Here is a 26,373-nt window from a genome sequence, read left to right on the forward strand (position 1 = left end):
CATCTGCAGGAAGCTCCTGAGGATGTTTTACCAGTCGGTGGTTGCTGGAGTACTTTTCTATGCTGTGGTGTGCTGGGGGAGCAGCACAGCAAAGAAGGACTCATCCAGGCTGGAGAAACTGATCAGGAGGGCTAGCTCTGTGGTCGGCATGAAGCTGGACACTCTGGTGACAGTGGCAGAGAAAAGGACATTAAAGAAACTGCTGGACATTATGGACAATGCTGGGCATCCTCTGCACACGGCCATAAACAACCAGAAGAGTCTGTTCAGTGACAGGTTGCTTCTCCCCAAGACAAGAACTAACAGACTTAAAAACTCCTTTGTCCCACACGCCATCAGACTGTTTAACTCCTCTCTGGAGGGGAGAGGGAGGGGAAACAGGAGGACAAAGGAGGGGGGAACAACTAAGCTGTAGTGCCTCTTCACCTCACTGTGCAATACGTTTTGTTAATATACAACAGTAGACTTCAATACTTGGAATGCGCAATTCCCTTGTATTCATATTCCTATTTAATCTATTTATCCATTTTGAATACTCTGTGTATATATGTTAGATTTCTGCTCACAGTCTGTAACTTCTATTGGTGCTGTACTATTGGAAACCGAATTTCCATCTAATCTATCTAATTAAAAAAAAGCTGGGCTAGAACACATTGTGACAAAGTGAAATGTTTTTTTTTAGTGCATCTTCTGCACATTGTAGTTTCAATGTAGTTTTCAGTTCTTCTCTTTTCCTGAGTCTCTTTTCCACGACGTTTTTATAGAGGCTAAGGAAAAGAAGCTAGGAAAAGGAGATAGGAGATGGAACGCACCCCACGTGTGCGCAGTGACCGCACAGCAACGAACCACAGCAGAGAAGGAAGAGGGGGCGGAGCACACTGTGCGCGCAGGAGAGGAGTCGAGCAGAGAGAGCTGCTTTGTCGTGAAACGGGAGTAAAGTAGTGAACTTAGAGGAGAGAAACAAACTAAAGTATCGATCATAAACCACTACCAACGTCCTGATCGATATCTGCATCGATCTGCCCACCCTTGTCTCCTGGATCGTAGCTGAGATCAGCGTGAACCACGTGGGTCTCTGCTCCCTGATCTGTTTCCTGTGTTTGGAAAGAGTTGCAGCTTCATCGCGGAGTTTCTCTCGGTTTGTGGGCTCATCTAAAGGTAAGCACCGAGCTAACTTTACTGTGAGTTCAGTTCATGTTGAGTTTAGCTCCTGAATGAGGTCTTCTGCTGCTCTCCTCGGTGTCTGTTCACAGTTTATTGTGAACACGTTGAGAGAAGAGTGAGAGAGTGTTTGGAGAAAAACACCAACTAATCATTAGCTCAGCATGCTGGGAGAAGTTGGAGCAGAAAAGGCTTTTCATTGTCCCTGCAGCTGTTTTTCTGCCTGCACCAAACCTCTACAGCCTGGTTTGTGTTTACCACGGTCACCACATCCACGGTTTAAAAACGACATCCACGGTTATTTAAAAGGCTGTTTTGTTTCGGTTCTTCTTTGCTGGGATCAGCATATCTGTAATCACGTCGTTGGTGTTTTTCATGCAGTGCTTTATATAATTCAGTCATAACTGTCTGTAGTTATTATATTAATTTCTTTCTCCTACAGTTAAAATAACCACACTACGGACGGATAAGCGTCGGTTCGTCAGCAAAGACAGTAAAACCATCGTGTGGCTCAGCCGACCGCTTATTTATTTTTCATATAACCCTTTCACAATAAAGTTAAAGATCCTGTTGAGACTTTTCAAAATAAACCAAAAATAATGACAATATACAGTATTATCAAACATCAAATTTCAGAATATGCATCAAACAAGTTACCTCACATAGAACATGAAGTCCCTGTAAATGACTCTTACACTGTATATATGAGAGGTGAAACATTTGCAGAGATTTGCACAAGATTTTCAGTCACTTTTTTCTAACCTTCTTAGACTCAGAACTAAAGATGTCCAGCTTTGTGTGTCTGTCGAAATACTTTTAATAGAACAAAAGACAGTCAGCATCCAAAGAGGACCGAAAGCAATGATCAGAGTATTTCTCCACCTGCTGTATATGTATCCCTTAAATTTGCAACATCTATAGCTAACAATAATTATGATATTATAGTATTTTCAATTATAGGATCAAATTTGAGCCTCTATTCTCAAGACTTGTGTTTTCTGAGCATTTGTTTTGATTCTTGTGCTTTTAGTTAAGGAAAATTAAAGAGACTAAAATGACACATAATTCTTAGCGTTTTTATTATAATTTATTATCATCTGTCTTCTCAGATGAGAGGTAAAACGTCTTCAAGAAGTCCAGTCGCTTTCTTTCTAAGCTCCTTCGATTACGATGACCTGAATGACTGAGAACCTTCACAGACATTGTTGATTAGCATGACACTAGCATTACATTTTCCATTAGCATTGGTGTGAGCCTTGTATACTGATAAGATACATGGAGAAGAGGAGGACAAAAACAGTGATGCTGTCACATTTTGGGAGAGCTGCATGTGTTTTACTGAATCAGGAAACAGACACACACAGTGCAGTGAGGACTTACATCCAGATTTGGCAGCGCTGAAAGTACGAGAGAGACCTTTGACCCCTTAATAGAGATGCTTAACCAGATGTAAAATAATCAGAAATGTACCCAGTGACTGAGCCGAACAATACTGGTTGGGAGTGTAAAGAATATAAATGAATAAAAAAATGCCTGTCTCTACACAGGGGAATGGGCTGATACTGTGACTTTGGGAGAAAATGTCACATTTTTACAGCCATACAATTTGAAAATGATCACAAGTGTACAAGAGAACATGTTTAAGGTTTGCAGGAAACATTTTATTTGAATTCAATTTCAATTATACAGCAACAAGTCACAACAACAGTCACCTCAAGGTGATTTTAATTATGAATCTTTGAATATATGCTGCTACAGCCGTGAATGTGGGAATTCTTGTAATTTCTGGATGTAATAATTTCACATTTCTGAAGACAGCTTTGAGAAAAATACAGGCTTAATAGTTGGTAACAGCTTGGTTATGATACTGTATTAACTAACTTATAATTTATTCCAGCAAATCAAAATTAACCCAAAATGTTCTTTTAAACAACTTTATGTCTTTAAGAGTATGGATTGCTGAAATTATGAGGTGCACCTAAAGGCACCATGAATAGCCATAGCATGTCCGTGGTTCCTGTTTGAATTGATAACAGGAAATGGATTAGAGCAATCTGCTGTAGTGTTAGAATTTTAGATAACTTCACTAATGAGCAGCAAGCTCCAATGCATTTATTTAGTTGCAAGGAAGCAATGGCATACACAATATTATCCTGGGAACAGATATGTGTGAGATGCTCTTACAGAAAGAGTTCAGTTACATGGTCTACCTGTACATGATTCTCTCCGTGCTTTGGATAATGGATGGCAGAGGAGTCACAACAAGGCCGGAGGAAAAAGACTGATTCGAGGGACATGAAGACAGAGAGATGCATTCCTTCAGTTTTCTGAAAAGAGTGTTGCCTAGCTTTACTACATTTTTCTGTCATTTCACTCCTGTTTATGCTACACTCCTTTATAATATTTACTCAAGATGCAGTGAATAGTGTTTTTCTGCTAATACATCAGTGTTACTTTAGGGAAGACAACTCCCAGTTTCTAGTTTCTATGCCCCACTCCTTTACGATTTGGGGCAACTGCTTAAAGTCTTTGAGTGTGAACAAGTTGAAAGGCATGAGCAGAGAAACTAATGCACAGGTTCCTTTCCCTTCAAAGGGTAGTCTAGCTCTCAGCTTGCCATCCCTGCATAGCTACCACACATCAACCCTTTCTGTGGTATGGTTAACAAACCAATCCTTGAGGTAAGGGCCAGGGGCTTGGGTCACATCATAGATGATGTTGCACCAGCTGAAGTCCTGCATATCCCAAACTTGAACATGCCTGTAAAAACAGGTGTAATTTTCATGTTAACTTTTAGCATTTGGAGGCAAAGATTTACAGGCCTCACTTGGAGGGTCAGTGAAGTGCTCGTAAACAACTGAAAGCCTGAAGTGGGGGAGTTGTTGGTGGAGTGGAGTCTTCAGGCTTGTGGTTGGTTCACTGTCGGAGTGTTTTCCAGACTGAAGCAGAGTCATTAGCTGAAAACAGTTTTTGGACCTGAAAGTCTTTCAAACTGTCTCTGTCCCCACTCTGAAACACTTCCTGCTGTAAACCAGAGCTCGTCATTATTCTAACTCACCCTGGTGTTTGATGCTGTGCAGCTGTCCTCACAGAAGCTGACGTCACAGGTTATCACAGCATCTCTATAATAATTATTAAATCTGGTTCTTGTCATTCTCTTACTGAATAGAGAGAACACGACTCAGTTAATCAAAATATTTATAATTTTTATTTAATTATCTCCCAGAAGAGAGAGACCTGCACAGCCCAAAAAGCCAGTTGCAAAATCTCTAGCATTAGAAGCCAAAAATGTCAATCATATAGGTGTTATTTTAGTCCTTTACACGTCACACATAGTTTCAATCAAAAAAAACCTCCTTCTGTGTTACTAGTTCCACTTTTTCTGTCTGGTTTCCTGTATTTTATTAATATGTCTGTGCAGCTCTGCACTAAACTTCCTGTTTTTTAAACTTCCACTAACTTAAGCTTCTGTTGCTAAGGCGACCTGTCACCCTCTGACCTAGTTCTCTCTCACAGCTGGCCTTGCTTTATAGAGGCCTTTATTATTAACATACATAAAAGAATATAATCAGAAAATAAGCATTAAGAATATATGTTTATTCCGTAACATAATCCAAACTGTTGGTAACAATCCTGAAAACCTGCCAGTCGGTGCAGTCCAGACACACCTGCAGATTCTCCACAGCCTCATCAGTCCACTGCTTCAGTGTCTTTACAAAAGCCTTAGAGAGTTTCAGTTTGTGCCTGTTTGCAGGCATCAAGTAAACCATGACTTAGGTCTGCATTAGGTCTGAGAATCCTATGTATTGTGAGATGATGACCCTCTTACTATCAGCTCACCTTCAGCGTTTTTGCGTTTGTTCGTAACGCAAGAACAAACGTGTGGAAAAAGCGTGAGTCGTTATCACCAGAGATTTTGAGTGAAACCATTTTCAAACCTTGATTCACCCTATCATGTGGTTAGCTGCTGTCCCTATTAAAGAGCAAAGAGCCTTTCTTTCCACTTATTCCATGTAAAGGATGGCTACAATGAGTAAAAACATGGGAGCTAATTGCATATCCCTGTTTCTGTCTGTAGAAACCGTTGTTGTATTTAAAACTCTGGTTTCATCTGGATCAAGTGTAAGTTTGTGGACCTTGTTGGTGAAGTCAGCAGAGTTTTTGATGTGATGGTGTGTGTTCTCCACAAGGGGAGCTAGGATGGTGATGAGGTGCTTGGAAATGTTGTAGGTGGCTGAGTTTATGCTGCTGCCAATCCAATCCTTTGTGTATCTATGGAAGTCCATATATACAGGGTGCAGCATCCACCGGGTAAAGGTGGTGGTATGCAGGGAGCTCAGTGGCTTTTTCCCTTTCAACTTCTTGTAGGCAGCTGATGACTTTCTTTTTGCTTCTGGGGTTTCACCTTGAAGCTTCATAGGTATTGTTGTCACTGAGTGTAGTAATGTTTATTTGCTCTGCTTCTTCTTGTCAGGGATAAAATACATATCTATACTTTTTATGTCCCAGCTGAGTAACAGGAGGAGAAGAGTCTGGTGGAGCAGCAGAGGAACAGTTTCAGCCATTTGGACTCAGCTCAGCCACTACAGAGGAAACAATGACTTCAACGCAGGAGGTGAGAAAATATCTCAGTTACTGTTATTGAAACTGTGCACAGCTGGTTGTTTTTTTGTTTTTTGTTTTTTTAAAAGCTCTGTTTGTATCTCTGTCACTGCAGGACCAACATGGAGCGAGAAGTCAGCGCTCCCAGGAGGCCGACAAACCTCACAGAAAAAAGAGAGAGAAAAAATACAGCTGTGAGGAGTGTGGGAAGGATTTTAGCCATCCTAAAAACTTGAAACCCCACCAACTCATCCACAGAGGAATTAAATCGTACAGCTGTGCTGAGTGTGGAAAATCTTTTACCCAGGCTGGACACTTAAAAACACACCAAATCACCCACAGTGGAGTTAAACCGTACATCTGTGACTTATGTGGAAATTCTTTTACTCAGGCTGGAAGTTTAAAAACACACAAATTCATTCACAGTGGAGTTAAACCGTTCAGGTGTGATTTGTGTGGAAAGTCTTTTACCCATCTCGGAAGCTTGAAAACACACCAGCTTATCCACAGTGGCGTTAAAGCGTACAGCTGTGACTTGTGTGGAAAATCTTTTAGCCAACCTGGACACTTAAAAACACACCAACTCATCCACAGTGGAGTTAAAGCACACAGCTGTGACTTGTGTGGTAAAGCTTTTACACGCAGTAGCCACTTAAGAAGCCATCAAGTTACCCACTCTGGAATCAAGCCGTACAGCTGCGACATTTGTGGAAAAAATTTTGCCCAGCCAGGGCACCGAAATATACACGTACGGATTCACACCAAAAATGATTTTTGCTTCTGTGATCAGTGTGGCAAACTGTTTGTGACACACAAAGACTTACAGCAGCACATGTTTACCCACACTGAGGAGAGACCTTATAAATGTGACCTATGTGTAAAGGCTTTTAAAGAGCCACGTTCCCTAAGAGTCCACCAACAGATTCACATCAGAAAGAAACTCTACAAGTGCAGTTACTGTGAGGTATGTATTTATATTTCTTTCTTTTTACAGTTGCAGTTATTTTGAAGTACAATGTGCATTTAGTTTAATTTCGAAACGAAATGAGACATGAAAACTCAGTGAATTCTGACACAAATCTCCTGAAACTTTACTGATGTTGGAAAAAAGTAAAGTTTTAAACCTTGTCTCATTTCTATGTATCTAACATTCAAAGTCCAATGGATCCATTAGAGAGTACCTTGGGGTTATTATCTTGTGGCATGCAGAGTAGAGCATCCAGGGGTTTAACATCCAATCTTCCCATTAAGTAGATTTCCAACGAATTAAGAGACATTTTCGGCCAGTAAGCTGAGTGTTATAATGTAAACAGTAAAATGTAATTGGACACTGGCAAAGATGCTCTTTATTTCAGGCAATGTTCAGGATAAAAATGTTGAAGGAATTCTCTGACTTACACTGTCTTTATTTAGAAGCAGAGCGACACAGATGGATCCAGTTCTCAACCCTGTCGTCAATGTGGTGGTGGGAAAGTGTGTCGTTGCGTTGTTTGTGCATAACATTTCAAACATCAAGAGAGCCTAAAACCACATCAGTGTAGACACACTGGGTACAAAATGAACTACTTCAACGAATGTGGAAGAGGCTTCCCCACATCAAGTCAATTAATAAAAAAGCAATTAACCATAAAGCACTATCTCCTTCACACTGGTATTCAAAAGCACCTTTGTGACCATTGTCAGTCATCCTTCATTACTGCACGTGACCTTAAAGTGCATAAATGAGTCCACACGAGAGAAACCATACAAGTGCAGACACTCTGACAGAAGCCTCCTACATCGGCTCATTGTAAACGTCATGAGATTACACACATTGAAGGGAACCTGCTAAGGAAGAATTTCATGGCTCTGAGTACCGTTTGGTTTTTTGTGATGTATATGAACAATAAACTTCCTGAATCTTGAATGTAGAGTCCATCAGAACACAGAATTATATTTCAAATATATTTACGACTTAATTTAAACAGAATGTGGGAGAGGCTTCCCCAAACCAAGTGAATTAAAAAAACATGATCTGATCTCAAGTGGGGTTAAAAATCGCCTCTGTTCTCTGGGCTTTACTTTCAGTTTGTACCAGAAGATGGAGCAGTGAGTTAGTGTAACCTCTTATTCACAGTGGCAACAAAGTAGTGATGGGAATTCCGGCTCTTTTTAGAGAACTGGCTCTTTTGGCTCAGCTCACTAAAAAGATTGCCAGCTTACCGGCTCCCAACTGGCTCTTCAGGTTGTTTTGTTGCTTTAATTAATTTATCATTAACAATGATATAACATTATGTACAAAAGGAATTACTAATGTTTAAAATAAAACGTGGTTTTATTTATATATGTTTATATAGAAATATATACGGTGGCCTCTAGAGACAAAGCATGTACAAACTCCAAAACACATGTCTAGCATTAACTGAACTTCCAAAACAGAGCTACCTAGATCACTTAAATTACACAATTGAAAGCATATGTGTATTGTTTGTATATTTATACACAAGCACTCTTATATATTCAAATAATTATGATTAAAAATGTTCACCTGTTACTACCACACACCAAATTAGGTCATTGGTACACCCTGGCTTGTGTAGCCACCAGGTAACAAAAGCTCAACACTGCGCCTAGCATCCTGGAGCACTTCTGTTTGGAGTTTGTACGTGCTTTGTCTCTAGGGGCCACTGTAAATATGCTTTTATTTATTCACTCCACATAAAATGTAATAAAATACAAAAAACAACTATTTACATTTCAACTTTTAACTATTTAAATTTTCAACCTTTTCCATTTAAACACATTTAAAGTGAAACAACACAAAACACTGCAAACCACAATACAATTAAATATAAATTAAAATATGCAAAAGAAAAGAAGATGCACATTTTCTGTCATATACGCCTGCATGAATAAACTTTCTGAATCCTTTATCATCCGCAACTGTAAATAGTTGATTTGATAATTACTATACCTTTCTAATGTGACGTTGTTGTCCCTGGCTCACTTTCTCTCTGGCTGTATCCCAATTCAGGTTCTGCAGCCTTAACCTACGCAGCCTTAACGGTCCACAAGGGCCGCGTACTCAAAGACCACTAAGACCGGAAGTGCGAGGCTTGTGAAATGGGACGGTCTAGCCTCCGTCGTGCTGCCCAGGTTGCCTAGCAACAGCTGGAAACGTTTCATACAGCTTTATTTGACAGAAATGAAGAAGAACATATTTTGTTCATTTGTTTATTTGTTGCTACAAGAGCTTTGTGTGATTTGAGGAGTATCTGAGGCTGAGACCACGGAACTGCAAAACATGATTGTTGGGCTTCATTTCTGTACTGAACAGTCATTTTAAGATTAGCTATTAAATAACAATTAGCTAACGTTGTTCTTGAGACTAAAGTCAGTGTAAATATAATATGACCAATATTATAGTTAATCATTATTAGTTATTACAGCAGTGAACTTGTTTCTGCCTTTCATAGTGTGTAACTTGAAGGCCCTGAGTACTCTGAGTACTTTCTCCCACACTGAAAACACTGGGATGATCACATTATTTGAACATTACCTAATAAGACTGATTCAGCACAGACAGTTATGTTAAACTTTCCTAGCAGTCCTTCACAAACAGGGAACAGTCTGTCTATTCTCTCCATCTGTCAGCTGCTGCTGGCTCTTCCTCCTCCTCTTCCTCACACACTGCTGAGTTTGTCCTGGTGGATCATCAGGGCTGCAAAGCCTCACAGATGATGTGCAGCAGTGGGTCCCTCAGTCTGTCCTCACTCTGGACACTTGCAGTCGTCACACATGGAAATCAAATGTGTGATAAGCTGCAGGATTCAAACACAAGTGTAACTTATAAACACATGTTCATACTTTTATTCCACAATCAGAGAGAAAGAAACAGAGAGAGTGCAGGACAGACAGACAGGTGACAGTCTCAGGTGTACACACTGCTACACAACAGCACCAGAGAAGCAGGATTTAGTGTTTGTGTTATTACGAGTGCTAAACAAGAAGAGTTCCCAGATGGTACAGTGGACACATGTGTGACTGCTGTGATTAAAGCATCTTTCTTTCAGCTTAACGAGTGAACCGTCAGCTCGTTCAAACACACGTTAAAGTCCGTTTGGCTCGACACCACCGAACAGAGGCAGCAATATAACATAGCTAACATTAACAGTGCAGTGAATCCTGCTTGTGCCGTGATATTCAGGACTGCAAACCGAGCAGCATCACTGACTTTCAGCTTGTTGTGTTTGTGGATATATGACTGACTTTAATTATCCATAAAATCATCACATTCTCTGTAAGATTAAGGTCAGCTATTGAACGGCGTATATTTTAAAGTAAAGGCTTTAAAACCAAGTTAGTACAAACATCACTAATGTCACATAACTTTGCCGACATGTGGCCAACAGGAATGTTTTAATGTTCTTCATTATTAAACATTCGCGCATAAATAAGTTACATAATATTCAGTACTTACTTTTAAAAGTTTACTCTTCGGCCGCTCCTCTTGCACCGTTTTTTTCGGCAAAATTATCCACACCCACCTCCGCGCTATGAAGTCTGGGATATGTTGGGCCACGAAGTCTACACCGCCACATCCTTAAAATTCAGGGAAATGAAGGACGCATTTGAGGCCGCATTTCGAGCAGCCTTTGAATTGGGACAGCCTTGGTCGCGTCGCTGTGACGTAATCGGCCTTAAAATGCGGCCTTTAAGGCTGCAGACCCTGAATTGGGATACGGCCTCTCTCTCCCTCCCGCTCTGTTCCTGTGCTACTGCGAGTGTAACTACTGCCCCTCCCCCCTCTGCCCTGTGCAAGCACAAGGCTTACATGCGGAGTGAAGCAGAAAACAAGTGCGAGAGAGAGGGTGAGAGAAAGAAAGAAAAAAAAAAACACGAGCCGGCTCTCAACTCAAAGAGTCGGCTCTAAGAGCCGTTTCGTTCGCGACCGTCACATCACTACAGCAGCACACATCAGGACCATTTTAAACATCACATTTTAGGTAATTAAAATTCCATCAAACCTCTACTTTTGGCTCCTCCTTTCACTTTAGTGTGTTTACCGTATCCACAAATTGGCCACATTTTGTTATTTTTAGTGAATGCGTTTTGATCCAGATGTTCTGAAGCTGTTTTCTTGTTGATTTGATGTTTGTATTATGAAATCCTTATGCTGTTAAAGCATTAGTTGTATTTGATTAACTCTGTGTAAAGTGTGTCTAAATAAGCAGTTTAGTGTGTAAAATTAAGAAATTGTCTCACAACAAATAGCTTGAGCCAGGATTTCAGATTCAAACTAATTTAACTGTTTTCAGTGGCACATGTGGAGGTTTATCAAAGGAGGAGACTTGGCTGTTCTCCACTCGCAGTGAACAGGGTTTTTTGCAAAAACCTGCTGTGGGTATGAAGTTTGCAGAGGGCGTGTTTGAGATGCTAAAAAGATGATTTTTCCTTCCAAAGTCCAAACACAAAACTGTGTGATTGTTAATACCTGAAGTGAGATTACAGGAAGATAAGCTGAAAAAAAATATTAGTGCAGTGTGCACTCCTGTGTTTCTAAAGAGCAGCTTTTACAGTGACTAATGAAATAAAGGCTAACCATTCCAAAACCACCTTTGCGCATGTTACCATTAGTGGAGGTCCAGTTTGTGTGCACTGGCATGGATCTCATCGGGTTGTTTTCAGTGTTGGGCAAGTTATTTTGAAGAAGTAATTAGTTATAGTTACTTCTTCAAAAAAGTAACTGAGTTAACAATTGATTTACACTATTATAAAAGTAACTAAATACTACAAAATATTTTTTTAAGTAATAATGTTTATAATGTTACAGTTTGATACTCTGATGATTTCTTGTGAGCATTCCTTTAGTTTGAACCCGGTGACAGTATGAAGTTATTATGAAGTTCACTGCTCTGTCACAATCACCATGGTTCATCAACATTTCATGATGTGTGTGAATTTTTCTTTCCACTGTTGGTGTGTTTTGTTGTGTTGATTAAAACAACCAAATGCAGCTTTCATAGTTTATCATGTGTTGTGAAACTGTGATCTTTGGAGACATGGAATGTGAATGTGTTGTCTGAAAAACACTTTAGGTTAACTTCTGCTGTTTTTAAATGTGCTACATAAATAAGAATGATTTGACTCGAAAAATAAAAACTGTTTTTATGTTCAGACGTCTTTATTCTTGAAGTTTAAAGTTGGATTGTTAAATTCTAATAAAAGTGGTAATTTAACACATTCTAATAATAGTAATAATGATGATTATGATAATAATAATAATACATTTTATATATAGGCGCCTTTAAGACCCTCAAGGTCACCTTACAATGGCACAGAAGGAAGAACAGCACCTTAGCATGACGTTATACTATAACCATAACCTTAAGAAGTATTCCGGATGGGTGAGAGAAAAAAGTTAATTCGTTGTTGGATTTGTGCGCATGCGCCACGTCTGCGCGGAAACATTGGGTAGGATGTTTTTCCAGGTAGGATCGATTCCCAGAACACCAGCTATCCGAAAACAGCCCAGTGGCTAACAGCTGGTGCTAATATCTGACAGTAAATATGTCCAAAAGTACTTTTTTTTGCCTTTTCGTCAAGTCTGTCTTTGTACAGACCTGCCGTGTTCGCCGTCGTTTTGTACATCACTGTTTTTGGGGCAAATAAAATGCAAGTAGGGATTAAAACCGCAGAATTAATTATTACCGGTGCTGGAAATACTAGCGCTTGATGCAGTGTTTTGATTTTTTTGCCACTTGTACCCACAATGCAATGCGCGAAAGTCACGTGGTCTGTCAGCAGCGGCAGCATCCACTCCCCTTTCTACCCTGTGAAAGGGTAGATTTGATTGGGATTAATATAATATATAAAAAATATATTATTTTTAATGTCAGCTTTTAGTTTACAGGTATGACTGAAACTTCATTTCAGCACTAAATGAGCGACCTGGATATTCTTTCCCTCTCTGACTGCGTTGCTGTTTGCAAGATTAATAACGGGAAAGCAGGAAGAAGGGGGCGGAGCAAAGTGTGTGCGCAGGAGAGGAGCAGAGAGAGCTGCTTTTTCACGAAACGGAAGTAAAGTAGTGAAGTTAGAGGAGAGAAACAAACTAAAGCATCGATCATAAACCACTACCAACGTCCTGATATCTGCATCGATCTGCCCACCCTTGTCTCCTGGATCGTAGCTGAGATCAGCGTGAACCACGTGGGTCTCTGCTCCCTGATCTGTTTCCTGTGTTTGGAAAGAGTTGCAGCTTCATCGCGGAGTTTCTCTCGGTTTGTGGGCTCATCTAAAGGTAAGCACCGAGCTAACTTTACTGTGAGTTCAGTTCATGTTGAGTTTAGCTCCTGAATGAGGTCTTCTGCTGCTCTCCTCGGTGTCTGTTCACAGTTTATTGTGAACACGTTGAGAGAAGAGTGAGAGAGTGTTTGGAGAAAAACACCAACTAATCATTAGCTCAGCATGCTGGGAGAAGTTGGAGCAGAAAAGTCTTTTCATTGTCCCTGCAGCTGTTTTTCTGCCTGCACCAAACCTCTACAGCCTCATTTCTATTTGAAGTGATAATCAATTTTGAATTGATTTTCTAAACCCACCCCAACTCACCCTGGTGTGTGAGGTGGGGTGGGTTTAGAAAATCGATTCAAAACTGATTCAAATTGATTTTAGCATGAACAATGCGATATCTATTTATTAAATCGTAAATGGATTTTGAAATATAAATATATTTTGCCAGAAATGCCAGAATCTCAGGTTAAAACTCACAAAACTACTTCAACAACCACAAAACAGCTAAAACGGGTTATCTGCTGTAAAAAGCCAGGCCAGGGAAATGTCCTTCATGTTTTCCTGTGTTTTATCCTCAAATACTTTGACTGCCATAATGCTTACACCTCTGATGAAGTCTGACAAATGTCGATACTGATAAATTACTAGAATTATAATATTTCTGACTGTGTGAGTCAAAATTGAATTGAATCAAGTCCAGACCTGCTGAATCAGAATCAAATGGATTATAGAAATCTAGGCCGAGGCTCGAAAGAACGGGATGTAGCTGTGGGTGATGAGGAAAGATGAAAAGAACAATTGATAACTTTTTCATTAAGTTAAGGCCTGATCTGTCTGAAATTCATAGCCAGTGCTCTGACACGGAGCCATCAACCTTTCAGCTTATTTTTAACACTGGTTCAGAGACCGCATCAAATAATGAGCCACATATGATTGACTCCGAGCCACAGCCCACTGACAGTAAAAGGGGGAACGTGAATACATTTCGAATAGAGTAGCTTGACCAATTTCCCTGGCTGTGATACAGTAAAGCTGACAACATAATGCACTGCGTTTACTAGTGGTGCAACAGATCAAAAATCTCACGGTACGGATCGGATCACGGTTTTAAATCACGGATCGGATCGATTTTTGGATCATCAAAAATAGAAAAAAAGACAAAAATTCGACTCGCCATTTACTTATTTAATCAACTGAAGACTCATTCCACGCACTTATATAAAAACAAATTAAGGTGCAATATGGACATTATGGACCAGGCTGGGCAGCCTCTGCAGCCTCTGCACACGGCCATAAACAACCAGAGGAGTCTGTCAGTGACAGGTTGCTTCTCCCAAAGGCAAGGACCAGCAGACTTAAAAAGTCCCACACGCCATCAAACTGTTTAACTCCTCGCTGGAGGGGAGAGGGAGGGGAAACGGGGACAAAGGGGGGAACAAGTAGCTGTAGTGCCTTTTCACTGTGCAATAGTTTTTGTTAATATCCAACGGTGTAATAGACTCACAATACTTGAAATGTGCCGTTCCCTTGTATTCTTATTCCTATTTATTCTATTTATCCCTTTTGTATTCTCTGTATTTATATATGTGTAAATATGGTATATTTCTGCTCACATTCTGCAACTTCTGTCGGTGCTGTGCTACTGGAAACTGAATTTCCCGGAGGAACCCACCCGAGGGATAAATAAAGTTCCATCTAATCTAATGTAATCTATAGGGCAGTGCAGGGCTTTGTATCTACCACTCCGCTGTGATATAACGAGCAGTCACGGTCACGTGGCTTTCCGTTGCCCTGGAGCTTCACCCATTTGTAGTTAGAGCAACAGAAGATGCCTGGGACAGTTCAGCCATGACTTTAAACTTCTCCTGCTCATACATGCTTGGAACCATCTTGTCACACTGAAGTGGACGCACAACGAGATATCATAGCGTGGCTCAAGCACGTTCATCACAGTTTAAACCACTTGTTTTGCACAACGGAATACGGCCTCCCGTCTGCAGCTAAACACCCCAATAGCTTTAGTAATAGCTTTAGCCCGGTCGGATCGGGCAGCAAAAGGCTGCTTAAATGCCGCAAACTCCTCTGCTCCTTCACTTGGACCGCTAGCGCTGACCATAACTACTGCTTGACAGACTGATCAAGCGCACCAAACACATACTTTTTTTTCTTTTCTTTTTCGAATCTTCGGATCACGTGCGTACCGAACCGTGGAGAGGGATCGGTTTGGATTTCGGATCAACCGTGATCCGTTGCACCACTAGCGTTTACTGTCGTGAGTGTGGAAAGACCATGCCCGGCAATTCTGTATTCATGACTCTTAATTGAAACGCTGAAAAAGCACAGTGTATCCAGAAAACAATTACCGTATATGTTGTGATAAATGCATTGTCCAAGTGCCCCAACTCCCCACTGCTTTCAGTGGCAGGCAGCAGCAAACAGGTCGACGGAGGAGGCCGATGTGATGACTAAGTTTAACATTGTCTACAATATTACCTAAAACTGCCAAAGCACTTTAAGCACAAGCACTTTTTCAGTAACATATCTTTCTTGTAGAGCAGTGTTCCAAATAAAGAACTTTGTGTTGACAAGATTGTTAGTTAATCATTTACAAATCAATATTGTCTGTAAGCACAGCAATTTAAAGAAAAAGTCACAGTTAAAACTGCGGTGTTCAACGATGTGGTTGAAAAATTGTGGTGCACCTAAGGAAAAAAGTTAGGCACACCAGGGCAATCTTGGCAAAAAGTTAGTCTAGAGTCTTCCTGTTAAAGAGCCAAGAGCCTTTCTTTCCACTTCCTCCATGTAAATATGTCTGTGAAGGTTCTCAGTCATCCAGGTCCTCGTAGTCAAAGGAGCTTGCAAAGAAAAGCGTCTGGACTTCTTTAAGTTGCTTGAAGACGTTTCACCTCTCATCCGAGAAGCTTCTTCAGTTCTAAGGTCAAATGGTGAAGAGTCCCAGATATAAACCTAGTGGGAGTTTCCCCCCACAGAGGGACAAAAGGACCCCCTGATGATCCTCTAATCGCCTGAGCCAAGGTGGGAAACTGGGCGTGGGTCCCAATCAGCCAGAGTTTCGGGTGTGTTCATTGTGAAACCTGGCCCCACCTTATCATGCGAATTCCTGAGGTCAGATGGCCCAGGATGTGAGTGGGCGTTAAGGCGTCTGGGAAGGATCTCAAAACTGGATTATAGATGGCAGAGAGTTGGTGTCGTAAACCCCCGCCTCTGTTCAAAGATGGTCACTCACAGTGGACATAGATGACTTCTTTCATCTATAATCTTTAATCATCTATAATCTTTCATCTATAATCCAGTTTTGAGATCCCTTCCCAGACGCCTTAACGCCCACTCACATCCTGGGCCATCTGACCTCAGGAATTCGCATGATAAGGTGGGGCCAGGTTTCACAATGAACTCACCCGAAACTCTGGCTGATTGGGACCCACACCCAGTTTCCCACCTTGGCTCAGGCGATTAGAGGATCATCAGGGGGGATCATCAGGGGGTCCTTTTGTCCCTCTGTGGGGGGAAACTGCCACTAGGTTTATATCTGGGACTCTCCACCATTTGACCTTAGAACTGAAGAAGCTTCTCGGATGAGAGGTGAAACGTCTTCAAGCAACTTAAAGAAGTCCAGACGCTTTTCTTTGCAAGCTCCTTTGACTCCTCCATGTAAAGTTTGGCTACAATGGGACACACTGGGGAGCTCACAGCACATCCATGTTTGAGTCTGTAGAAACCCTCGTTGTATTTAAAATATGTGGTGGTAAGGCAGAGGTCTAACAGTGTGCAGACCTGATCAGGGTGAAGCTGGTTCTGGTTTTAAGGAGCTGTCTTGATGTAGTTGTTTCCTGACAGTCTCCACTGCCTCGGTTGGGGGTGTACAAGTGAAAAGTGAGACCACATCAAAGGACACTCTGGTTTCATCTGGATCAAGTGTAAGTTTGTGGACCTTGTTGGTGAAGTCAGCAGAGTTTTTGATGTGATGGGCTGTGTTCCCCACAAGGGGAGCTAGGATGGTGATGAGGTGCTTGGAAATGTTGTAGGTGGCTGAGTTTATGCTGCTACCAATGAGCCTGAGTGGGACTCCTTCTTTGTGTATATATGGAAGTTCATATATACAGGGTGCAGCATCCACCGGGTAAAGGTGGTGGTATGCAGGGAGCTCAGTGGCTTTTTCCCTTTCAACTTCTTGTAGGCAGCTGATGACTTTCTTTTTGCTTCTGGGGTTTCACCTTGAAGCTTCATAGGTATTGTTGTCACTGAGTGTAGTAATGTTTATTTGCTCTGCTTCTTCTTGTCAGGGATAAAATACATATCTATACTTTTGTGTCCCAGCTGAGTAACAGGAGGAGAAGAGTCTGGTGGAGCAGCAGAGGAACAGTTTCAGCCATTTGGACTCAGCTCAGCCACTACAGAGGAAACAATGACTTCAACGCAGGAGGTGAGAAAAGTATGACAGTTACACTGTTATTGAAACTGTGCACAGCTGGTGTTTGTTGACATCTTTGATTCCACTAATGGAGTCAGTTTCAGTTTGTTCCACGACTGCATTTCACTCACTGCCTCTGTTTGTATCTCTGTCACTGCAGGACCAACATGGAGCGAGAAGTCAGCGCTCTCAGGAGGCCGACAAACCTCACAGAAGAACGGGAGAGAAAATATACAGCTGTGAAGAGTGTGGGAAGGATTTTACCCAGTCTGGGAGCTTAAAAACACACCAAAACATCCACAGTGGAGTTAAACCGTACAGGTGTGACTTGTGTGGAAAATGTTTTACCCAGAAAGGACACTTAAAAGCACACCAACTCATCCACAGCGGAGTTAAACCATATAGCTGTGAGTTGTGTGAAAAGTCTTTTAACCAGCCTGGAAGCCTAAAAAGACACCAACTCATGCACCGTGGAGTTAAAGCATACAATTGTGAGTTGTGTGGAAAATATTTTAGTCAGAAAGGATATCTAAAAACACACAAACTAATTCACAGTGGAGTTAAAGCGTACAACTGTGAATTGTGTGGAAAGTCTTTTACCTATCCTAGAAGCTTAAAAACACACAAACTAATTCACAGTGGAGTTAAACCATACAGCTGTGAGTTGTGTGGAAAGTCTTTTACCCAAGCTGAAAGCTTAAAAACACACAAACTCATCCACAGTGGAATTAAAGCATACAGCTGTGAGTTGTGTGGAAAGTCTTTTACCCAAGCTGGAAGCTTAAAAACACACCGAATCATCCACAGTGCAGTTAAAGCACACAGATGTGACTTGTGTGGAAAGTCTTTTACCCATTCTCAAAGCTTAAAAACACACAAACTCATCCACAGTGGAGTTAAAGCATACAGCTGTGAGTTGTGTGGAAAGTCTTTTACGTATCCTAGAAGCTTAAAAACACACAAAAACATCCACAGTGGAGTTAAACCATACAGCTGTAATCAGTGTGGTAAAACTTTTGCTCAAATTAGTAACTTACAATGTCATCTAGTTACCCACTCTGGAGTTAAGGCGTACAGCTGTGACATTTGTGGGAAATCCTTCAGCACGCCAGGGTACCGCAATGTTCACTTACGGATTCATACCGGACAGGATGGTTTCTGCTGTGATCAGTGTGGGAAACTGTTTACAACAGCCACACACTTACAAAGCCACATGCTTACCCACACTGAGGAGAGACCTTATAAATGTGACCTGTGCAATAAGGCTTTTAAATCTCCACGTCACCTGAAACTCCACCAAGAGATCCACACCAGAAAGAAACTCTACAAGTGCAGTTACTGTGAGGTATGTATTTATTAGGGGTGCAACGATACACAAAATTCACGGTTCGATATTTTTTCGATACAAAAAAAAATGTTCATGCCTTTTTAATTTGTCATTTATTAAAATTATAAATATATATTTTAACTCAAAAGTACAGTTTTTAAATTTAACCCTAACCCTTGTGCGTGTTTTTTATTTTGACAGCGAATGCGCACCTGCGGACCACTTATGTGCAGCCCTGGTTATTTAGCTCGTCATATTGCAGCCACAGAAATTATTTTGTCCATGAAACCATAAAGCTGCACTTTCTATTTGCCTTATAGTCTGATTTGTCATAACTTCTCCGTTTTGTGGTAAGCTTTTCTTTGGCTGTCACTTCTTCACCCTGACCTGTCTTATTTGGCTCAGCAGAACTATAATATATCTGTGTCTGTGAAGGTTCTCAGTCATCCAGGTCATCGTAGTCAAATATATATCCTGCTGCTTTTACACACGCACTCACATAAGCTCAGCGATTCTCTGCGCGATCAACCTCTCACATGTTTAAGCTGCGGGAGATTTCACTCGTCATGTTTGCATAGTAAGCTAACGATTAATAAGACGATGTCAGAGGAATTGGTGCACAAATTATCATCACTCACAGATCAGTGCTGTCGCTCTCTATACACAGTTCGCACGATTGCAAAGTGAAAGCAAAAAAACAAGTGCAAATTCAAACGCGACTTCAATATGTCACATATTGACAGTGGCTCACCGATGCCAATGACATAATTACCCAGCTACATTTCCGAAAGAATGCAAAAGCATTGACATATATTTTTCCTTCCTACAATAGCCCGACGGGCAGGGCAGAGATAGATTTTGGTACCCCGACTGAAAAAAATCGCTAGCTCCGGGACGTTGGGCTAGCGATATTGCAAGCCCTGTATCTGATTGAGGATTCACTCATCTTTGGAAAAGAGAGTTTATTACAGAGAAATGTCTCTTTCCAAAATAAAAGCTATACTATCCGCTTCTTCTGGGCTATATTCTCAGCAGCATAAGGAGAATCATGTGCTAACAGCTGTCTAAATGACTTGGCTAAAGTTAGTAGCATGCTTGCTTGTTTTTTTTCTGCTTCCACTTGTCTTTGCACTAGGATGATGTCTGCGTAAATGTGCAGTCATATTCGTTGTGTTCCCACTAGTGCTTTCAGGTTAATCTCGTTGAAATGACCTTAACGCCACAACACGGCAAATCTCCGTTAACGAGCTACCGCCGATCGCCCGTTCATGGGGCTAGACGGCCAACACGTTAACGAGCTAACTGCGCTAACACACTAGTTCCCACCCATGTAATTGAGCATTGCATGGCACATCCAACATACTGTTTTACTTTAGTTCATGACTGCTTACCTTCAGGGTCATACGTCACATGAAAACCAAAATAATTCCAAACGCCAGATCTGAATGAGGGTGGGGGAGGTCCATGTTGTAAGGAGAGCTTAACTTCTGTCTCGCTAGCTTGCCCTGCGCTCTTCCTTCTGACGATGGTGTCTGTGTTGAGCGCTCAGTGAATCTGCGTTCGACTACTCCGCCTAGGCTGCACTGTCGAGCCTAGGCGGAGTAGTCGAACGCAGATTCACTGAGCGCTCAACACAGACAGCATCGTCAGAAGGAAAGTTGATAAAATAAATTACAAATGTTGTATTGTTCGATACATATGCGTACCGAACCGAAAGCACTGTATCGAACGGTTCAATATCGATACGAATATCGTTGCACCCCTAGTATTTATCTTTTAATTTTAGCCTGACTGTTTGGAACTACTCTGCTCATTCAATTTGTTAACTTTCTGTAATAACTCCTTAGTAATTCTACTGCATATAAAAGCAGTGCTTATTGTATTTTAGTCTCAGCTATTATTTATTTCTTCCATAGTCATAAAACCAGTAAGTAATAACTCTTCTGTAGTCACAATCTCCCCATTCTCCCATAGTTAAGACTGCTACAATTTGGCCAGTGTTAGATGACTTATTATCTTCTTTACTAACTAAAATCAGTTATTGTTGCTTTAAATTGGGAGCGAGACCGATTTGGTTGCAACTTTTCATGTGTATTTATGAAGAATATGATATAACTTTTTGCTTAGATACAGTTGTTTTTGTTTTAAATAAACTGGATGCAAAAATGAAGAATTATTTTAACCTGCATGTCCTGAACCAGAAGCTGGTATTGAGTCTCTCTGTTCTTGACAGGATGGCGTGGAGCAACGGTTTGTTGTTGGGATGGACTGGGTCCTTCAGTGTCTGAGCTGCTCTGGACCAGCATCTCCTGGTGTAAATGTCCTGTAGGGAGAGGAGAGGAGTCCTTCAGCAGCAATCTAATATATAAATCTGCCATCCTTAGTACAGCCGTTCCCATACCAGGATGAGATGTTCTGTGTGAGGATGCTCTCCACAGGGGCTGAATCGAAAGTTCTGAGGATCCCTGGACAGACACCGAACTTCCTCAGTTGTCAGAAGTTGTACAGGTGCTGGCTAGCCTTTTTGTATGTGGGCAGACCATGTCATACCTGAGGAGATGTGGACACTGGGATACTTACACCAACCTCCTTGGTGTTGCAGACGTTCAGCTGGAGGTGGTTATCCTGGCACCACGATGCAAGATTCTTCACTTCATCCATGTAGGCCGCCTCATCGTTGTTGGAGATGGCACCCAACACCACTGTGTCGTCAGTAGATCACAATGGTATTAGAGCTATGAGTGGCCACGCAGTCTGAAGTATAGACAGAGTAGAGCAGTGGCGAGAGAACACACCCCTGTGTTCTCTCGCCACTGCTCTACTCACATAGTTACCCTGTTTCCTGTCCACATGGCTGAGAGTGGTGTGCAGGATATGGACGATGACGTCCTCTGTGGATCTGTTGGGTTGGTAAGCAAAGTGGAGTGGATCTGTGGTATTTGTGGTGGAGAAGGAGATGATGTTTTTCCACAGCCTCTCAAACACCTTCATTACCACCAAAGTCAGTGCAACTGGCCGGTAGTCATTCAGGCATGAGGGCTTGTTGTTCTTGGGCGCAGGGATGATTGTGGATCTCTTGAAGCATGTGGGGGCCACAGACTTTGCCAGAGACTCACTGAAAATGGAAGTGAGCTTACTTGCTAGCTGGTCCACAGAACAGACGCAGCAGATGGCCGGTGATGCTATCTGGCTTAGCCGCTTTCCTTGTGTTCACTCTCAGCGACGCATGGACGGCGTGCTTTACGATACGGATCACCGGTCCCTTGCCGTTGACATCACCGTCCTCTGTTGTAAGGCAGTAGTTAGCATTAGCCACCTGGCTAACCTCGAAACTGGTGTAGAACGCGTTCAGCTCATTGGTAAATGCAGAGTCTGCATTGATCGGCGCAGTGTCTCTGGCTTTGTAATCTGTGATGGTGCTTAATCCCTTCCACATGCTACCCAATTTCGCTGTGCAAGAAACTGCACAATGACAATAAAAGTTCTAAAAATGTTGAAGGAATTCCCTGACTTACACTGTCTTTGTGTCTTTGTTTAGAAGCAGAGCGACACAGATGGATCCAGTAGTCAACCCTGTCGTCACTGTGGTGGTGGGAAAGACTTTCGTTGTGACCTTTGTGGAAAAACTTTCACTCGGCAACAAAGCCTAAAATTACATCAGCGTAGACACACTGGAGACAAAATGAACTACTGCAAAGAATGTGGGAGAGGCTTCCCCACATCAAGTGCATTAAAAAAGCATGTACTCATTCACAGTGGAGTCAAAAAGTACGTGTGTGACCAGTGTGGGTCATCCTTCACCACTGCAGGTGAGCTTAAAGTGCATAAACGAGTCCACACAGGAGAGAAACCATACAAGTGCAGACACTGTGACAAAAGCTTTTCACGATCGAGCAGTCATAACCTTCATGAACGTACACACATGGAAGAGAACTTCAGCTGTGACCAAAGGCATCAGCGTGATCATGCAGAACTGAAATCACTGGATCACAATGATTCTGCAGAGACAGAAAGATCCTCTTCTGGTTTCAGGGTCAGACTTAAAAACTTTGAGATCAGGCTCCACAGAGTTCATCTTGAGTCTCCTGTAAAGAGTGCAGCTGATGTCACACTTGGATGTTATGAGGTAGCTCTGATTTCTGAACCGGCAGTGAATAATCCTGGATCTTAAATTTGGGAATCTGGTTTTCTCCCCTGAGGGATTTAATGCTCTAAATTTCTATCCCTGTTAAATGTTAATCTTTGTTCAATTAGAACACAATAGTGTTTAGTAGTTGTACTTTTTAAAGTAACATAAACGCTATGTGAGTATGTTTTTTTTTTTTTTTTTTTTTTTTAACCAAACTTATATTGTACCAAATATCAGTGTATGGCTATATGCATCAATTTCTTTCATTTCAACTTTCTTTTTTTTTTTTTTTTTTTTTAATAAACTTGTTTTTCATCTATTTATCTTGTGTTACCTCAGTTAAATTTGAATGTTTTTTTTTATATTTAAACTTGTGCTTTGGTAATCCCTGTTCTTAAATCCATTTCTTTCAAAACTCCAAATCATTTCACACTAGTTTTTGCAGTAACTGGTACAGGATTTTACATTTAAAAGCTGCAAAGTATTTTCTCCCTTCCTGATTTTTATGTGTGTTACAATTAAGTGCTTTAGTTCATTAAACAGACTTTGAAAAACAAAATGTTTGTATGTATTAAGGGAAATAAATAAAGCCAAGCAGTCTGAATAAATCATAAATGCCAAAGCCTATCTTAGGGGTAGTATTAGTTCATATACCACAATGCAGAAAAAGGCATCAACTTGATTATGAAGCAGTTCTAAGTGAATGTGTACTCATCAGAGTGTAGTAATACAGATAGGAAGATGGCAGGATTTTTAGATAAGCACTTTTTGTATCGTTATCAGAGAATCCAAGGGAAGCATTAAATACCCCAGTGACTGAGGAGGAAGTGCCACTTGCTATCAGTTCTTTTAAAGGAGGAAAAGCATCAGCACTTGTTGGTTTCTGCTCAGAATTTTATTAAAAAACTACATCATCTTCTTGCCAGATCATTGACGGATATTTTTTTAGACTCTTTTAAGAATGAATGTCTTTCCCCAACACTTAGACAGGCTAATATTTCGTTAATTTTAAATAAAAATTAATCACCAGATAGGTTTGGATCATATAGGCGGATCAGCCTCATCAATGTCGATTCTAAATTACTCTCTAAGCTATTAGCGATGAGACTGGGGGGCATTCTCCCATTGCTTATAAACCCTGATCAAACAGCTTTGTCCACAATCATTTCTCATTTATAAATATTAGACGATTGTTAAATATTATACAATATTCGAATCAGACAAATTATATGGCTTATGTTATATCTTTAGATTCTGAAAAGGCATTTGCCAGAATCGAGTGGACATGCTTTTTTTTACCGTATTACAAAGATTTGGCTTAGGCAAGGGTTTTATTGGATGGATTAAAACTATCTACAAACCTCAACAAGCCTATGTTATAACAAATGGTGTACAATCATCAGTCTTCCCGATCGTTGGGGCGATCGGGAAGGTGAACTCCCAACTCTCGTGGCTCAAGAGTTGGGAGTTCGCCTTGTAATCGGAAGGTTGCCGGTTCGAGCCCCGGCTTGGACAGTCTCGGTCGTTGTGTCCTTGGGCAAGACACTTCACCCGTTGCCTACTGGTGGTGGTCAGAGGGCCAGTGTCCGGCAGCCTCGCCTCTGTCGGTGCGCTGTGGCTGTGGCTACAATGTAGCTGCCATCACCAGTGTGTTAATGGGTGGATGACTGAATGAATGAAATAAAGTGCTTTGGGGTCCTTAGGAACTACTAAAGCTCTATACAAATACAGGCCATTTACCATTTCACACTACAAAAGAGATATGAGGCATCTTTGCATTAGCACTTGAACCTCTCCTGAGGCCATTTGCCAAGATATGTATGGCATATGCTGTCGATATTTTGTTCTTATTAAAACCAGAACTATCAATATCAGACATTATGTCTATTATATGTAAGTTCAGCTGGTTCTCTGATTCCAGAATTCATTTAGGGAATTCAGAGGTTATGCCGCTGGGTGATCAGGTTAACTCTCTGACAGATATTTGCAATTTTCAATGGTCCTCTTGCGGTCTCACATACCTTGGGCTAAAAATTCTTAAAGACCGATGGAAACTGAACTTGTCCCCAGTTCTCATTGGAAAAACAAAAAAGAGAGAAAAGATTTGGACAGATGGCAAAGTTTGCTGCTTTCTCTTTAGGAGCCATGTGAGCCTAATTAAAATCAATATTCTCCCTTGTTTGTTATATCCAGTACAAATGTATGGGCTCAAATTGTGGTCACAAGTATTTTGTACTTGTAAATCAGTTTTGTACTTGTAAAAAGAATTTGTGTGTGTGTAAAAAATATTTTTGTGTGGACTGGCAGTTCCAAAGAGCGCCCCTCCGACAGCCAAACCCATCCATTCTCTGATTGGATAGTTACATTTGTGATTGACATGACATTGGCCAATCAGATGAACGGAAGAAAATTAGGGTCAAAATTTGTACTTTTAACTTGAAACTTGAGTGCAGAGTTTCACACGTATTTTTTTTGGCTAAGTCGACACTATTAAACCCGGTTCTTTGATCCCCATGATAGAACGGAGAAAACCCGACTCAGGAGTGGTCAAAACATTTATGATCCTTTATTCAATCATCTTCCGGAAGAGAGAGCCCTGCACAGCCCAAAGCCAGCTCTAGCATTTAGAAGCTAAAATGTGTCTCATATAGGTGTTATTTTGGTCCTTTACACGCCACACATAGTTTCGATAAAAACAACTGCTTGTATGTTACTAGTTCCGCTTTGTCTGGTTTCCTGTATTTTATTAATATGCCTCTGCAGCTCCACACTAAACTTCCTGTTTTTCAGTCTGGCTGAGCACTTGGTTTATGAGTCAAAACTGGCCTTGCTTTACAAGCCTTTATTATTAAAATGCATAAAACAATATAATCATAAAATAAGTGCTAAAAATATATATTTAACAACACACAAATATCTTTTTTACACACAAATTCCTTTTACACATACAAATCCTGATTTACAAGTACAAAATATTTCTGACCACAATTTGAGCCCATACAAATGCTACCTCTATGGATAACCCCGAATGTTTCTCGGGATATAGAAAAGGTTTTTTCAAAATATATCTGACATGGAAGAAACCTGGATTAGAAATTAGACTCTTACAATTGCCTACACATAGGAGAGGCATAGGTTGTCAAATTTAATTTTCTATAAATGGTCAGGCCATACCCGTTTTTTTTTATGGAAGTGGTTACATGGTTATCTCAATTTTGATTCCCTCCTAGACTCTTGGTCTGCTTCACCTTTTTAACTTTGGAGCCTAGTTGTAACAAAAAGAAACTTTTTCCAGCTAATCAATCTAATCTTGTTCATTCCAAAGTTTCACAATCTGCAGAAACAGCTACGTATGATGATTTGGAGACATTTCTTATAAAGCAAAAAGACAGAACTAATTTTATTTCTGCCTTTTATTCTTTACTATATGCTCATAGTAGCAGCACACTG

General features: G+C 40.9%; 1 protein-coding gene and 1 non-coding gene across 6 annotated transcripts; both read left to right on the forward strand.

Moving 5' to 3' along the window:
• Window positions 1–857: 857 nt before the first annotated feature.
• On the forward strand, window positions 858–11,898 carry LOC112429786 (uncharacterized). Its single transcript, XR_013100227.1, has 4 exons — window positions 858–1,158; window positions 5,671–5,776; window positions 5,879–6,727; window positions 7,177–11,898. It is a non-coding gene; the product is annotated as an uncharacterized LOC112429786 (transcript).
• A 705-nt stretch (window positions 11,899–12,603) lies between these two features.
• LOC106674512 (uncharacterized) lies at window positions 12,604–23,846 on the forward strand. 5 transcript variants are annotated; one of them, XR_013100223.1, is made up of 5 exons: window positions 12,604–13,045; window positions 17,374–17,479; window positions 17,628–18,812; window positions 21,028–21,302; window positions 21,397–22,476. XR_013100223.1 is itself a non-coding variant. In XM_076888529.1 (4 exons), exons 2-4 carry the CDS (start codon window positions 17,462–17,464, stop codon window positions 21,121–21,123), a joined length of 1,299 nt encoding a protein of 432 aa, XP_076744644.1. In that variant the 5' UTR covers window positions 12,604–13,045; window positions 17,374–17,461; the 3' UTR covers window positions 21,124–22,476. The 5 variants fall into 5 exon arrangements, 2 of the variants coding, with proteins under 2 accessions (XP_076744644.1, XP_076744643.1); XR_013100224.1 differs by having other exon boundaries at window positions 21,028–21,520; window positions 22,333–22,472; XR_013100222.1 differs by having other exon boundaries at window positions 21,028–21,704; window positions 22,333–22,431.
• Window positions 23,847–26,373: the final 2,527 nt, after the last annotated feature.

The sequence above is a fragment of the Maylandia zebra genome, linkage group LG9, assembly GCF_041146795.1.
Source record: "Maylandia zebra isolate NMK-2024a linkage group LG9, Mzebra_GT3a, whole genome shotgun sequence".
Taxonomy (NCBI): Eukaryota; Metazoa; Chordata; class Actinopteri; order Cichliformes; family Cichlidae; genus Maylandia; species Maylandia zebra.